At 30.8% G+C, this 13,939-nt stretch overlaps 1 protein-coding gene across 1 annotated transcript; it reads right to left on the bottom strand.

The window, feature by feature from the left end:
• Positions 1-7,421: 7,421 nt before the first annotated feature.
• Positions 7,422-11,282, bottom strand: LOC115995724. Its single transcript, XM_031234834.1, has 2 exons — positions 11,021-11,282; positions 7,422-8,012 (listed from the first exon to the last, which is right to left on the bottom strand). Exons 1-2 carry the CDS (start codon positions 11,150-11,152, stop codon positions 7,569-7,571), a joined length of 576 nt encoding a protein of 191 aa, XP_031090694.1. The 5' UTR covers positions 11,153-11,282; the 3' UTR covers positions 7,422-7,568.
• Between the last annotated feature and the right edge of the window lie 2,657 nt (positions 11,283-13,939).

Below are 13,939 nucleotides of genomic sequence, written 5' to 3'. Positions count from 1 at the left end.
TATATATATATATATATATATATATATATATATATATATATATATATATATATATATATATATATATATATATATATATATATATATATATATATATATATATATATATATATATATATACACTAGTGATCAAATGAGTTCATCTTGTTATATGAGCCCGCGCGGACATATCTAGGCTATTGAATGCTTGAGATCGATCAATGGCTTAGATTTCATCAATTGTGCAACGCGAACTGTGCACAGTTGCACAGTTGTCGTGCACAATTGCAAAGTTGCACAGTTGACCAAATCCAAGTCATTGATTTCAAGTATTCAATAGCTCAAATCTGTCAACACGGTCACATGGGGAAGGGTTGACTCACGTGAACACTGGCATATATATATATATATATATATATATTAAATAAGTGGCGAGCAGCCCGCGGGGCAGGCCAAAAAAAACCCGCTCCTTGACAAAATGCTATTTTTGAAACTCACCACCTACCTAAGTAAGGGCGAGACAGGCCGATCCGATGGACAAAGTCCGTTTTGACAGCTATACTTGAAATGCACACAATAGATTGTGCAATTGCACACTACTGAGGTTTCAGTGCACATAATGTTGCAAACTTGAATGTGGTTGTGTAGTGGAGTTTGTTTCTATACCGAAAAATCGCCCAACACACCTCCTTGTAGACCTGGCAATTTATGTATACGGGTTTGTTAACGGGTTGACACGATAACGACACGAACACGATAGGGCTAAAGACGGACACGACACGTTAATGTTAACAGGTTCAAATTTTTAACACGAACACGATTTGTTAACAGGTTAAGCGGGTTGACATGATAGATACATTTTGTTAACAGATTTCGGTTCGTGTCCACAAGATACGACACGAAACCCGTCTAAACCGGCTAAACATATTAATATATTTAAAAAACTAAAATTTAAAGTTAAGTTATATAAAAAAGAAATAAAACCTACAATTAAATCCATCAAAGAAACTAAAAAAATATTCAATTTATAACATTTATACAATGATAAAATAACATCCAAAACTCATAATTAAAGAAGTTCATACTAGTTTTTAGAATAAAATTGAAAATAATAAAAATTCAAAATTCAGATTGTTGAACATCAATAATTGGTGTATGATCTTTACCTAATTTAGTAAATTCATCCTTAGTTCTTAGCGTGTTGTAAACGGATTTGTGTAAACGAGTTCATGTAAACGGGTTAACATGATAATGTTAACGGGTTCTTAATAGGTCTAGCGGACTGATCCGTTAAGACACGAAACATAACGGGTTCTTAACGGGTCAACCCGTTAACGACCCGAAACACGTTAAGGCTAAACACTAACCCGTTATTTTCGTGTCGTGTTAATGGGTCGTGTCCATAATTACCATGTGTAAGCGTCCTTGCTAAGGACCACGGTGCCCGGGTGAGGAGAACCTTGTGGATCAATGTTCCCCTAGACTTCATTACTCTAGTTTTTACTTAATCGATTTCCTTCAATATATGTGTGTGTGTGTGAGCATAGCTAATTTAAAATTATGCATATATATTGTGTTGAAGTTGGCCTACGTTCTAAGTAGGCTAAGACTAGTTGTTATACTGAGGACCATGGTCCACCACGCTTTGTGGATCATGGTCTAAAAACGGCGCCGTTTTTATAAGTAAAGAAACGGTTGTCGTTAAATCTTAACAGATCCCGTATTTTTGTTTATTCATAACAAAATGAAACTACAAGGTATCTAAATTGAAACTGTCTCACATATTATGTTTATATTATCAAAGGGAAAATTGTAATTTATACCCTTCCATAATATGCTAATTATCAATGTCACCTCTGAATTATTAGTGATGTAAATATTGCCCCTAAATTTTCAAAAACGGTACATATATTGCCCCTCCCATGGTGTAAATATTGCCCCCTGTCGGTACTAGAGGGGTAATATATGTACTGTTTTTTGAAATTGAGGGGCAACATTTACACCACTAATAATTAAGGAGTGACATTGATAATTGGCATATTATGGAGGGGCAAAAATTACAATTTTCCCTATTATCAAATGGAACTGTAATTGAATTGAAATGATATTTTAGTTGTGTTAAAATGAAACTGCAGCATGTATAAAATGAAACAGAATAATATGTCTCACATATATATTGAGTGTATATTGTCAAATGAAAGTGTAGTTATATCGAAATGATACTGTAGTTGTGTTGTAATGAAACTATAGTATATACTAATGAAACTGAATAACAGTTTCACATATTTGAGTGTATATTGTTCAATGAAACATAGTTATATCAAAATGATACTGTGGTTATGTTGTAATGAAACTACAGTGTATATAAAATAAAACTGAATAACAATTTCACATATTTGAGTAAATATTGTCCAATGAAACTGTAGTTATCTCGAAATGATACTGTTGTTGTATTGTAATGAAACTACAATGTATATAAAATGAAACTGAAGAACAGCTTATCATATTTTGGTGTGTATTATCCAATGAAATTGTAGTTGAATTAGAATTATAATTTGATGGTATTTTAATCACACTACAGTGTGTATAAAATGAAATTCAATACATGTCTCAATGTAATAAGGCTATTGTATGTATAATGTCAAATGAAACTATAGTTGGAACAAAATAAAACTTTAATTGTGCTTAAATGAAACTACAATGTATATAAAATGAAATTGAAAGTGATACAAGTAGACCTACCTACGCGAAATGGGTGTCATTTCTTTTCATTAAAAGAAACGGCACCGTTTTAGACAATGGTCCACAATGCTCTATGGACCAAGGTCCACGGTATAATTTGCCGGCTAAGACCAGTTGTTATGTCGTGGACCCAGGTCCACCTTGCAAGGTGGACCTGGGTCTAATATGACGTTGTTTCACAATTTTAATAAAAAAGTAAAAAAAAAATAAAATTAACGGCGTTAACGACTCCTCATCGCAACAGAACACAAACTCTACATTCACAGACCCTATACTTCATATTCACAATTTGAAAACTCCACATTCACACATTGCAGGACTATATGTTTAGTAACTATATTACCAATGTTATGCATTCACACATTCAAAACTCTATATTCACAGGTCCTATACTCCATGTTCACAACTTGGGAACTCCACATTCACACATTACAGGACTACAAGTTGCTAGAACTCTGTTAACTCTACTACAGATTCACACATTCATAACTCTACATTATATTCACAAATTCTATACTCCATATTCACAATTTGAAACCTCCACATTCACACATTTCAGGGCTGCTAAAACTCTGTTAACTCTACTACAGATTCACACATTCATAACTCTACATTCACAAATTCTATACTCCATATTCACAATTTGAAACCTCTACATTCACACATTTCAAGGTTATATATTTAATATTTTTTTTTAAATAGTGAAACGATGTCGTATTGGACCCAGGTCCATGCAAGGTGGACCTGGGTCCACGGCATAATTTTTCGGCTAAGACACCTTGGACTATGACTCCCAAAATGGGATTGATTGGAATTCAATTGGGCTTGATAATTATTCAATGGGGATTGGATCTAGTTGCCGGTGAAGTGTACCATTGAGAGACCGACTAAAGAGATGTCTAAAGGGCTATCTATCTAGCCCAACTTCAATGATTTGGACTATTGAGCCAAAATTTGGGTTTCGTGGGGTTGAAATGATATGTGTTAGACTTGAGGCTTTGATTTCAATAAATTTGGATTTGACAAATTATACATGGACTGTGGTGGACCTTAAATTGTGAATCTTGATCGAAAATGATATTTAGATAACGTGTACGTAATTGACATATTATGTGCATTTAATTAACATTTTAAGTAAATTGAAGATACATAATATCTTAATTGCAAGCACATAATTTATTAACAATAGATACATAAGGTCCTGCTTGGTAAATAATTAGCATATCAGCCAATTTTGGCCTATTTGACCATTATTAGTTGTTTGACTTGATTAAAAAATCAATATAAATGTTTGGTTAATAAGCTTTTTGTAACTCCAAAATACCAATTTTCAAAAGCTAGGCTACTCAAAGCAACATTTTCAATTAGCCTTTTGAGAAAAGAAATTATACCAAACAACTATCAACTAACAGCTAATTTACCAAACACTTATCTACAATCAACTAATATTATCAATTAATTATACCTTCTAACCCAATCAGCTAACAACATCAGCTAACAACCATTTACCAAACATGGCCTATATGTTAGCTGTAAATACATGCTCCGTAATATGTTAATTGTAGTAAGTATATAATTCATTAACTAAATGTGGATAATATGTTAATTGTAGACACGCAATTTGAATGTTGTTTCAGACAAAGGTAAAATAAAAAATGGAAGATAAACATTAGTCTACCATTGGATTGGATTTCTGGTAGGCTAAATTATTGTTGGAGCTGAGTCTGGAGAATTGGTTTGTGATTAAGTGGAGTTGGAAATGGAATTGGAATTGTTGGGGTTATATCTCGACCCATTTGAGTTTGACTAGTTCAGAGGTTAGCAAGTTTTGTAAGAATATATATAAGCTAAATATATAGTTAAATCTGTTATAAACTTTGATGTTATTTTGTGTGACTAGTCGTTGGTGAAAACCTTATCACACAATACAACATAGACTGAGAGAGAAGAAAATTGTTCACGCAATTCTCATTGATCTAGTAATTGAATCATCCATACAACATCGGTTAAACTAAGTATAATACATCATCCCAGAAAAAGGGGTAATGGCCGCATAAAAATAGATAAATTTACAACACTCTGCATTGGCCATTATATATCTCACTATCCTTATGCTTCGTTAAAAAAACCTTGCTAGAAAAACCCTGTGGTAAAAACCTAGTCAAGGAAAACACTACATGATGTATGTCAAACTATATGTTGCATGAGTTGCCTCATTAAAATCCTTAGGCTAAGAAAACCCAGTGGGAAAAAACTTAGCTAAGGGAAAAAAAGTACAACCATAAATCAAACATAAAACTTCAGGGAATAATCTTAAGAATTTTGGGGTTTGCCTATTTAAGTATTTATTTATAACTTTCCCCTTTTGACATTATTATACCATACTCATGCCTCGTTAAAAACCTCACTAGACAAACCCAGTGAGAAAAAACTAGCTGAAGAAAAGAGTACATGATATATGTGTGTTCATGTGTTGCACTAGCTGCCTCACTAAAAAAAACATTTAATTAAGAAAATTGACAGAGTAATTGGGCAAGCAACACCCATCCCGAACCACAAACACTGACCCGAAGGAAGACAAACGACCATCAGTTACGTAAGGACTGCACATTGAAGAGAAGAGTTATTATCAATGGTTCTATTACCATACATTGAAGGCTCACCATCATGTTGTCCGTTACAACTCAGAGAAGAAGAGTCGTTGCACCTGGAGTATAAGTGGTAAACATGTTGTAGAACGTGGGGAGGCAAATTCTTGTCCTACAAATAATTAGCAAACGAGCACGAGCTGGGGATTATTTGACAATCTAGTTTTCAAATAAATGACACAACTCATGGAGTCATTCACATACGTTGAACCAAGGCGAGACCATGCTCCCGCGCCGGTGGTACGTGGTAGAGTATGAATAATTGCCCAAAAGGGCACCATTAATAATTTGATCTTGCCTGAACCATAGAGCATAAGACGGGTTAGTTACTTTCCGTTCAGAACCATAAAATTTGGGAGGCGCCTCAGCAGCACCGGTAATGTGGCCGTAGAGATCTAATAAGAGTCGCTTCTACCTGTAGTTGTGTTACGTACTGAAATTTAGTATGCAACTGAAGAAACCTTTCGAATAAGCTTCTGGCTCTAATCCGTATTCGAGTTACGGTAACTCCAAAAGAAAAATAATGTAAGGAAAGAAAATGAAGAACTTTTCAATATAATTTTTTGCAAGTCTTTACTTTACCTAGAATACCTTATATATACTATCTCACTTCCTAAAATAATGCAATTATAATAATAGAATGACTAATAATTCTCCTAATTACCAATTACATATAAATGCTAATTATTTTCCTAATTACATATATAAGATAATATACATTATTCTTGCTACAGGATCATCCCTAATCAATGGCGTATCACTCCTTGTCCTTTCGAAAATCACCTTGTCCTCAAGGTAGACGTATAAATGGTTCCTCTCAATGAAAGCACCAATGTTACTTACTGAAATTTAGTACGCAAAAAAAAACCTTTCGAGCAGGCTTCTGACTCCGATATATATTTGAGTTAGAGTAACTCCAAAAGAAAATAAAGAACTCTTCAATATAATTTTCTGGATGCCTTTACATTACATAGAATACCCTATATATACTATCTCACCTCCTAAAATAATACTATTATAATAATAGAATGACTAATTATTCTCCTAATTACCAATTACATATAAATGCTAATTATTTTCAATTCCTAATTATATATATCACGTAATATACATTATTCTTGTTGTAGGATCATCGTCAATCAATGGTGCATCACGCTGCCATACTGGGAAATTTGAGTCAGTCGGTTGGATGGGGAAATGGGTAGGAGCATTGACATGGATAATGGCTACATGGGTGGATGAATTGAAGCAGATGCAACTATTAGGAGGGAAAAGAAAAAAAAATTCTGTTATGTTTCTCTAGATCGTAAATGTCTCAGTGGAGAACTAATGCTCTGTGATACCATATAAGGAGATGACTGGAATAATTGTTCTTCATTAATACAACATAGGGCAGTTACACAACAATATGACACAAATAAAAGACCTACTCTACAGCAAAGAAATATAACCAGCGAAGACCAAAATAATTAGTCTGTAACAGTGTGAACCATTATATATTAATGTCCGGAAGATACCTATTCATTGTGATCCTATTTAGGATCGCAACAGAATGTAAATAAAAAGAATTAGCAAGAGAATTTCACTCGTTAAATTTCTCTCTGATCAGCAAATTGAATTGAGTTCTACTATATGTACTTTTAAATTCTACTTCTTTACTTTTACTTCCTGATGTGACAAATAAGGATTAGATATTTTCATCATGTGAGTCCCATGTCTACATCAAAAGTTTGTGAGAGGGAATACAAGTTAGGAGTATGAAATGGGAGTCCATATAGTATTTTCCAATTGAATTGGGTAGCCTACTCACTTGCTAGGCATGTGGTTTCTTTGAAATTGTACAGAATGGTCGACTATTCCACCTTTTTTGGATTAACGAGGTAAACCACACTCCTCACTGTGTGAGTATGTGAGTAAAGCCCTCGCCCTGTGACTCTAGCCGGCAAAGGACCACAAGGAGGTAAACCAGCCTAAGTTATCCATAACTGACCGACTCAAATCCAAGGGCTTGAGGTTCGAACCAGACTATTCCAACTTAATTCTGGATTTGGATGACAGAATGTATTATGTTTTTTTTAAAAAAAATGCATTAGTGTACCATAATAGCAAATGCTCAAAAGCTAGGAGCAATAATTCATTACTATCCACATTTAGGCTACACGTACAATAATTTGGTTTAGATATACATACATTTTCAATTCAATCCGCTTCTTGCAAACCATCCAAAACCACAGAGCCGAGAAGCAACCCCACAGCACCCACCCCAAGCGCTCCGGCCAAAACCGCCTGCACCGCCACAAGGGCAGCGGAGTCGTCGGGTATCAACACTATGGCGAGAATGGCGGCGACGAGAATGGGGAGGGCGGTGGAGGCCAAGGCAGAGGGGGAGAAGCTGGCGGACTTCTCAAGCAAGCTGAGTAGGCCGAGCTCCTCCGCCTTGGAGAAAACCCCGAGCTTCTCGATGGAGGAGAGAGTGAAGCCGAGCTCCTCCGCCTTGGAAAGCAACCCCGCCTTCTCCACCGTGCTCAGCACCTTACGTTTCTCCAGCTTCTTGAACACGTCCACCTCCACCTCCTCGCTCCCCTCCGCGAATAACCCTGCGCCGAACCATTGCTTTTTCCAGGTCGGATCATACTTGTTCACCTGCATTTTCATCATCAATCACTCTGAGATGCGAAACCCGACCACTAGTTTAATATCAAAACAAAACGTGGAATTGGATTGGGTCAATATGAAAATGTAATACTTATAATTAACAAATGTAATACTAATTAAGAATAAAATGTTTGCTACTTACGTTGTGTTTGGAAACTCATAAAATGATTTCTTAGAAAGAGAGAAAATACTAAAGTCAATAGAAATCAATTTCCGGTCAAAGGAAAACCATTTTGAAAATGACTTCCTTATTTTTTTATTTTTTATTTCCCACCACAGCCTTCTCCATCTTAGGACGAACCCGCATCAATGGTTTCCGTGGGAACCAATCTCAACTTCTCAACGGAAACCAAATTAAATTTGGTTTCCATCAAAGTGGGCTTCTGTTTTCTTTTCTTTTTTTTTTTTTTTTTTTTTTTTTAAAAAAAAAAAAAAAAAAAAATTTTTTTTGTTAAAAAAAAAAAAAAAAAAAAATTTTTTTTGTTAAAAAAAAAAAAAAAAAAAAATTTTTTTTGTTAAAAAAAAAAAAAAAAAAAAATTTTTTTTGTTAAAAAAAAAAAAAAAAAAAAATTTTTTTTGTTAAAAAAAAAAAAAAAAAAAAATTTTTTTTGTTAAAAAAAAAAAAAAAAAAAAATTTTTTTTGTTAAAAAAAAAAAAAAAAAAAAATTTTTTTTGTTAAAAAAAAAAAAAAAAAAAAATTTTTTTTGTTAAAAAAAAAAAAAAAAAAAAATTTTTTTTGTTAAAAAAAAAAAAAAAAAAAAATTTTTTTTGTTAAAAAAAAAAAAAAAAAAAAATTTTTTTTGTTAAAAAAAAAAAAAAAAAAAAATTTTTTTTGTTAAAAAAAAAAAAAAAAAAAAATTTTTTTTGTTAAAAAAAAAAAAAAAAAAAAATTTTTTTTGTTAAAAAAAAAAAAAAAAAAAAATTTTTTTTGTTAAAAAAAAAAAAAAAAAAAAATTTTTTTTGTTAAAAAAAAAAAAAAAAAAAAATTTTTTTTGTTAAAAAAAAAAAAAAAAAAAAAGTTTTTTTTTTAAAAAAAAAAATTTTTTTTTTTAAAAAAAAAACTTTTTTTTTTTTTTTTTTTTTTTTTAACGAAAAAGCATTGTTAGTTTAATTTTTTTTTTTAAATAACACTGATTTTTTTTATGAAACCGATGTTTAATTATACAAATCTACTTATTTTCTAGAAAATAAATCAAACATACTAAAACAGTTTTTTAAAATGCAACCAAACACGGAAAAGGAAATTTTTTTCCTGGAAAATAAGTCATGAAGTCATTTTCCTAGTTTTCAAACACAACCTTAAGTGAAAGTGTAATCAGTTGAGGACAAATATAATACTTTTAGATGTTTATGTAAAAGTATTACATTTTTCATAAAAAAAAATATTACAGTTTTCCTTATAAGTAATATTGACAAGTGTTTGTTACTTATAAGAGAAAATGTAATACTTTTAGGAAAAATGTAATACTTTTAAATTAAAATGTAAAAGTATTACATTTTTCTTCAAAAATATTACACTTTCTCATATAAGCATTAAATATTTTATTTCTTATTAGTATTACATTTTTCAGTATAAATATTACATTTTGATCTTTGACCCTACCCGTCTCTGAAACAAAAAGTTAAATATTAATTAATTGCTTTGATTAAATAAATTGATGTTAATTCAATTCTTGTAGTAATATTTAATTTGGTTCTAGTGTATATCATTTATATATTTAAAAATACTATTAAATGCAAAAACTTAAATTTAAAAATTATTAAAAAATATTTAAGAAAATATCAACAATATAAAAGTTGAATTGACCAATGAATAATAAAAGAAGCGAATGTGCATTATCATCCTTAAAAGAAGCAATCCTTATATCATGGACTACGGTACACAGTACATTGTGGACCGTGGTGCATGTGTATGTGTCTTATATTATGAGTTTTTGTATCTTGTATTATGAGATTTTATACCTTAAAAGTATGAATTTTGTACCTGAAAGAAATTAGTAATTGAGTCTTATGTTATGAATTTTTGTGTCTTGTGTTATGAAATTCTGTGCCTATGAACACAAATTATGTACTTAAATCATATTTTAAAAAATAAGTAAATATATAACATGTGTATTTGTCTTGTATTGTAATTTTTGTGTCTAGTGTTACGAAATTTTGTATCTTACAAGTATAAATTTTACCTCTTAATTAGTCTCATTTTACCTCTTATATTTGTCTATGCTAGGGTTAAATTAATGTTAATTTTGAAGGTAATATGATAATTTTACCCTCTTAATTATCTATTTCTTTCAAATGTAATGTTTATAAATGACATAATATATATATATATATATATATATATATATATATATATAAATATATATATATATATAAAAAAGAAGCTATGGTGTGAAATTACTTAGCTTGATTGTTGTAAAAGTCAATATTAATTTAACAGGAAATTGTAACAAATAATCGAATATATATCCATGTTAATCATAGCTCATGTTTTCCATTTCAACTTGAAATTAAAATTAATAGTAAAACTACACACTTATTACTATTTCATATATTTAATTTCCAAAGAATTCAACTAATTATTTTCGTTTAATTGATGATTAGCATTAGGCAATATAATTCCCCCCCCCCCCCCCACCCTCAACCCCCTTACAGGAATGGATATATCGAAATGTATTTCAATTTTCAATTCAATAAGGAATTCATTTCAATAGGAAAGTAATGAAAATTAAACAATCTAAACTGAAGAAATAATTTACTGGAAATAATTATAAAGCCAATTTGAATTCGAATTGCATTTTTATTTTAATTAGTATGAACACATGGAAATAAACATGAATTTGAACTAAAATAAAATCTATTATTTTTTTATATTTTTTCTTTAAAAAAATTCCTTATTTTTTCTTATAAATATAATTATATTTACATAATCTTCAATAATTTTAAAAAAAAAAAAAAAAAAAAAAACCCCAAAAAATCTGAATTTCATTCTGTACCTTCTTTTTGGGTGCCATGGCGAGAAATTTGGGTGTACCATTGGAGGGAAAGAAGCGGCGGCGAAGTCGAGGCTTGGAGGTGAACAACCTACGCTCCACATTTCCCAGGTAAGCTGTTGATGTTGCAGCCATTGAATCGAAAAATTTTGGTTTTGTTTTGAAGAAATTCTTTTTTCTGTATTTTTAATTTTATTATTTTTGTTTTGTTTGGTCGCTGAATTTTCCTTCAACGGATGAAATCACTGCCCAAAAGGTTTAAATGCCCTTCTTCATGGAAGAAATCTTGGAAATGAAGGCGTGCACCAATCACGATTCTTCTCACCCTATCTCAAATGCACTCTATCATTTTGATGTCCACACAGAATAGCGTATTGCCAAATTTGCCCCTCACAAGCTTTTGATTACTTTTTTTTTTTTTCTTTTTTCGGTTCTACAATTATTCGACTATTTTAATATTTAGTCACCGAATATTTTTTTACAATTAATTTGATTTCACGACTTTTAAAACCTTGTCACATTTGATCGTTCGTCCTATTTCAATCATCAGTGTGACTAAATTTCTATCTCCATGTTATTAAACATAAGTGTATAATACTCCGTAATTAAGTAAATTATCTTAAATGATAAAGTTGTCATTTTCTATAACATTGTTCAACTAAAAAATTGGTCACTGGTGATCCAAAATTAGGCCTAAGTACCAAATGTAAAAAGGTTTTAAAAGTCATTGGCCAAGTATATATATAAAAAGATTAATAATAAGAGACAAAATATTAATATGAAAAATGGTTCAGTATTCGTCGGACCTAAAGTGAAAAAAAAAAAAAAAAAAAAAAAANAAAAAAAAAAAAAAAAAAAAAAAAACTCTAGCACCATATTATTCATTAGAGTTAGTAACTAAAATTGTCCATCACCTGTGACATAATTTACAAATTAGTCATCAACTATAAATTTTACCAAATTTGGTTCCCAACGATGCAATTATTACTCAATACAGTTCTTAACTATTCAGTTCTCACTTAATGAGGTACTGAACTTATTGAGTAAAAATTACATGGTTAACAAATTAAATGGTAAAATTAATAGTTGAGAACTAATTTGTGCTTGTACTCAGATGACAAGCAATGACTCTCGCATATGAGAGTATGTGTAAATAGATACTACAATGTAATAGGGTTAGTTGTATTAAAAAAAAATGTCAAAGTTGAAGGATGATTTTGATTATTAACTCTATTCATTAATTATTAAATTATATATTACAATACAAATATACTATCCTCTATAATTTAGTTATGCGCAGGTTACACGTAACACGTGGACCAGCACTTGGCGTAGGATTAGTTTAAATGTCAAATTAAAAACATATTCCATCTCAATTAAAAGGGATAAGTGCCAAATAATTAAGCCATTGAACTATTCATGAAAGTGCAATTAAGTCTCGAACTAAAAAAATTTCCAATTAGACACATGAACTGTTACGTATTGAAATTTAGTACGCAACGGAAGAAACCTTTCGAGCAGGCTTCTGACTCCTAACCGTATTCGAATCACGACAAACTCCAATTTCACACTTCAAGCGTATGAGAGTTCCAAGAAGAATAATTAAAAGACTAGAATAACAATATATTTCTCTGGTCTCCTCATCTTCATATACAATGTACCTATTTATACTAATATCTATAATAATTAACCTACCAAAACTATACTAACTATACAAGGTAATGATATATTATGATATACATAATTTCCCTAATTTAGACACAATATTAACTCTCCCACTACTTAAGTTGTACCATCCTAATTATCATACTAATTCTAAAAACATAATTAATTCTTCGAATAAGGTTCAAATTGGCCATTGAACGTAGGCTGAAAGTGCAATTAGACCACTGAACAAAAAAAAAGTGCAATTAGGCCACTGAACAAAAAAAAAAGTGCAATTGGGCCACTAAACAAAAAAAAATGCAATTAGGCCACTGAGTACTTCAAATGTATGCAAAAAAAGTAATATGATTTCTTACTGGGCGGTGGAAGAAGGGAATGAGAGAACTACCAAAATGAGGAGAGGAGGGAGGCAAGTGCAAAATGAAGAATTATAATTTTTTTTGTCACCATCCATTGAATTTATAGGTAGGGAATGTGAGAATTATAAATTAATAATATCAGATTCCTTTTTCAATTTACCTCTTAATCAAATATTATGTCAGTCAATTAGGAATCTTTATAATTTTCCATTAATTAATAATATTCGTTTCCTTTTTCAATTTGTCAATAATAATTATTAACAATTATAATTAATATATATTATTTAATTTCCATATAAAAGTTTCTTACCTATTAAGCTTTACTAATTATTTTACTAATAAATTTTGTAATTAAATATTAACAAAAGTTTGAGCGGGAAAAAATTTGGAAGGAGAATGTTACATTTATATATTTATATATAGAAGTATAGATTGGACTAAAATGAGCGGGAAAGCTATTATATATATTACTTTTTCTCTCTACCTTGATATGTATAAATATTAAGTACCTTCACCTTTCAGTAGACCAGCTCGATCGAATCACCATTCGCCAGTTGCATATACCATACATGGAGCTCTGCAAGCTGCTCCTGCTACTCACTATCCTCTTCTTCTCCCTGTCTCTCTCTTCTCTTGCTACTCCACATGCATCAGGTATGTCATATTGATATCGAGATCGATCGAATTTTCCTAAGCTAATTATATTACATTGTATAATTCTTCATTCCTATGTGATCGATCATTTCCCTTTTCTCGTTAATTTTTGTTTTGCAGCAAGTGTTGAACAAATTGGCAACCCTAAAGCGGTCCTCAACTTCGTAGACAAGGTTGGTTATATCCTCCGCTTCAAATTTGATTTATTGTTTATTTTGTGAGTTGAATTTGGCGATCGATCGAA

The sequence above is a fragment of the Ipomoea triloba genome, chromosome 11 (assembly GCF_003576645.1).
Source record: "Ipomoea triloba cultivar NCNSP0323 chromosome 11, ASM357664v1".
In the NCBI taxonomy this organism is placed as follows: domain Eukaryota; kingdom Viridiplantae; phylum Streptophyta; class Magnoliopsida; order Solanales; family Convolvulaceae; genus Ipomoea; species Ipomoea triloba.
The sequence above is the reverse complement of the archived record's forward strand: the minus strand, read 5'-3'. Positions and strand labels throughout refer to the sequence as shown.

Excerpts from the sequence above, each read along its gene's own strand:
- LOC115995724 (XM_031234834.1), bottom strand. The coding sequence starts at position 11,152 with ATGGCTGCAACATCAACAGCTTACCTGGGAAATGTGGAGCGTAGGTTG. Across the intron at positions 8,013-11,020 it reads CCATGGCACCCAAAAAGAAG|GTGAACAAGTATGATCCGAC; the intron begins GTACAGAATGAA and ends ATGAAAATGCAG.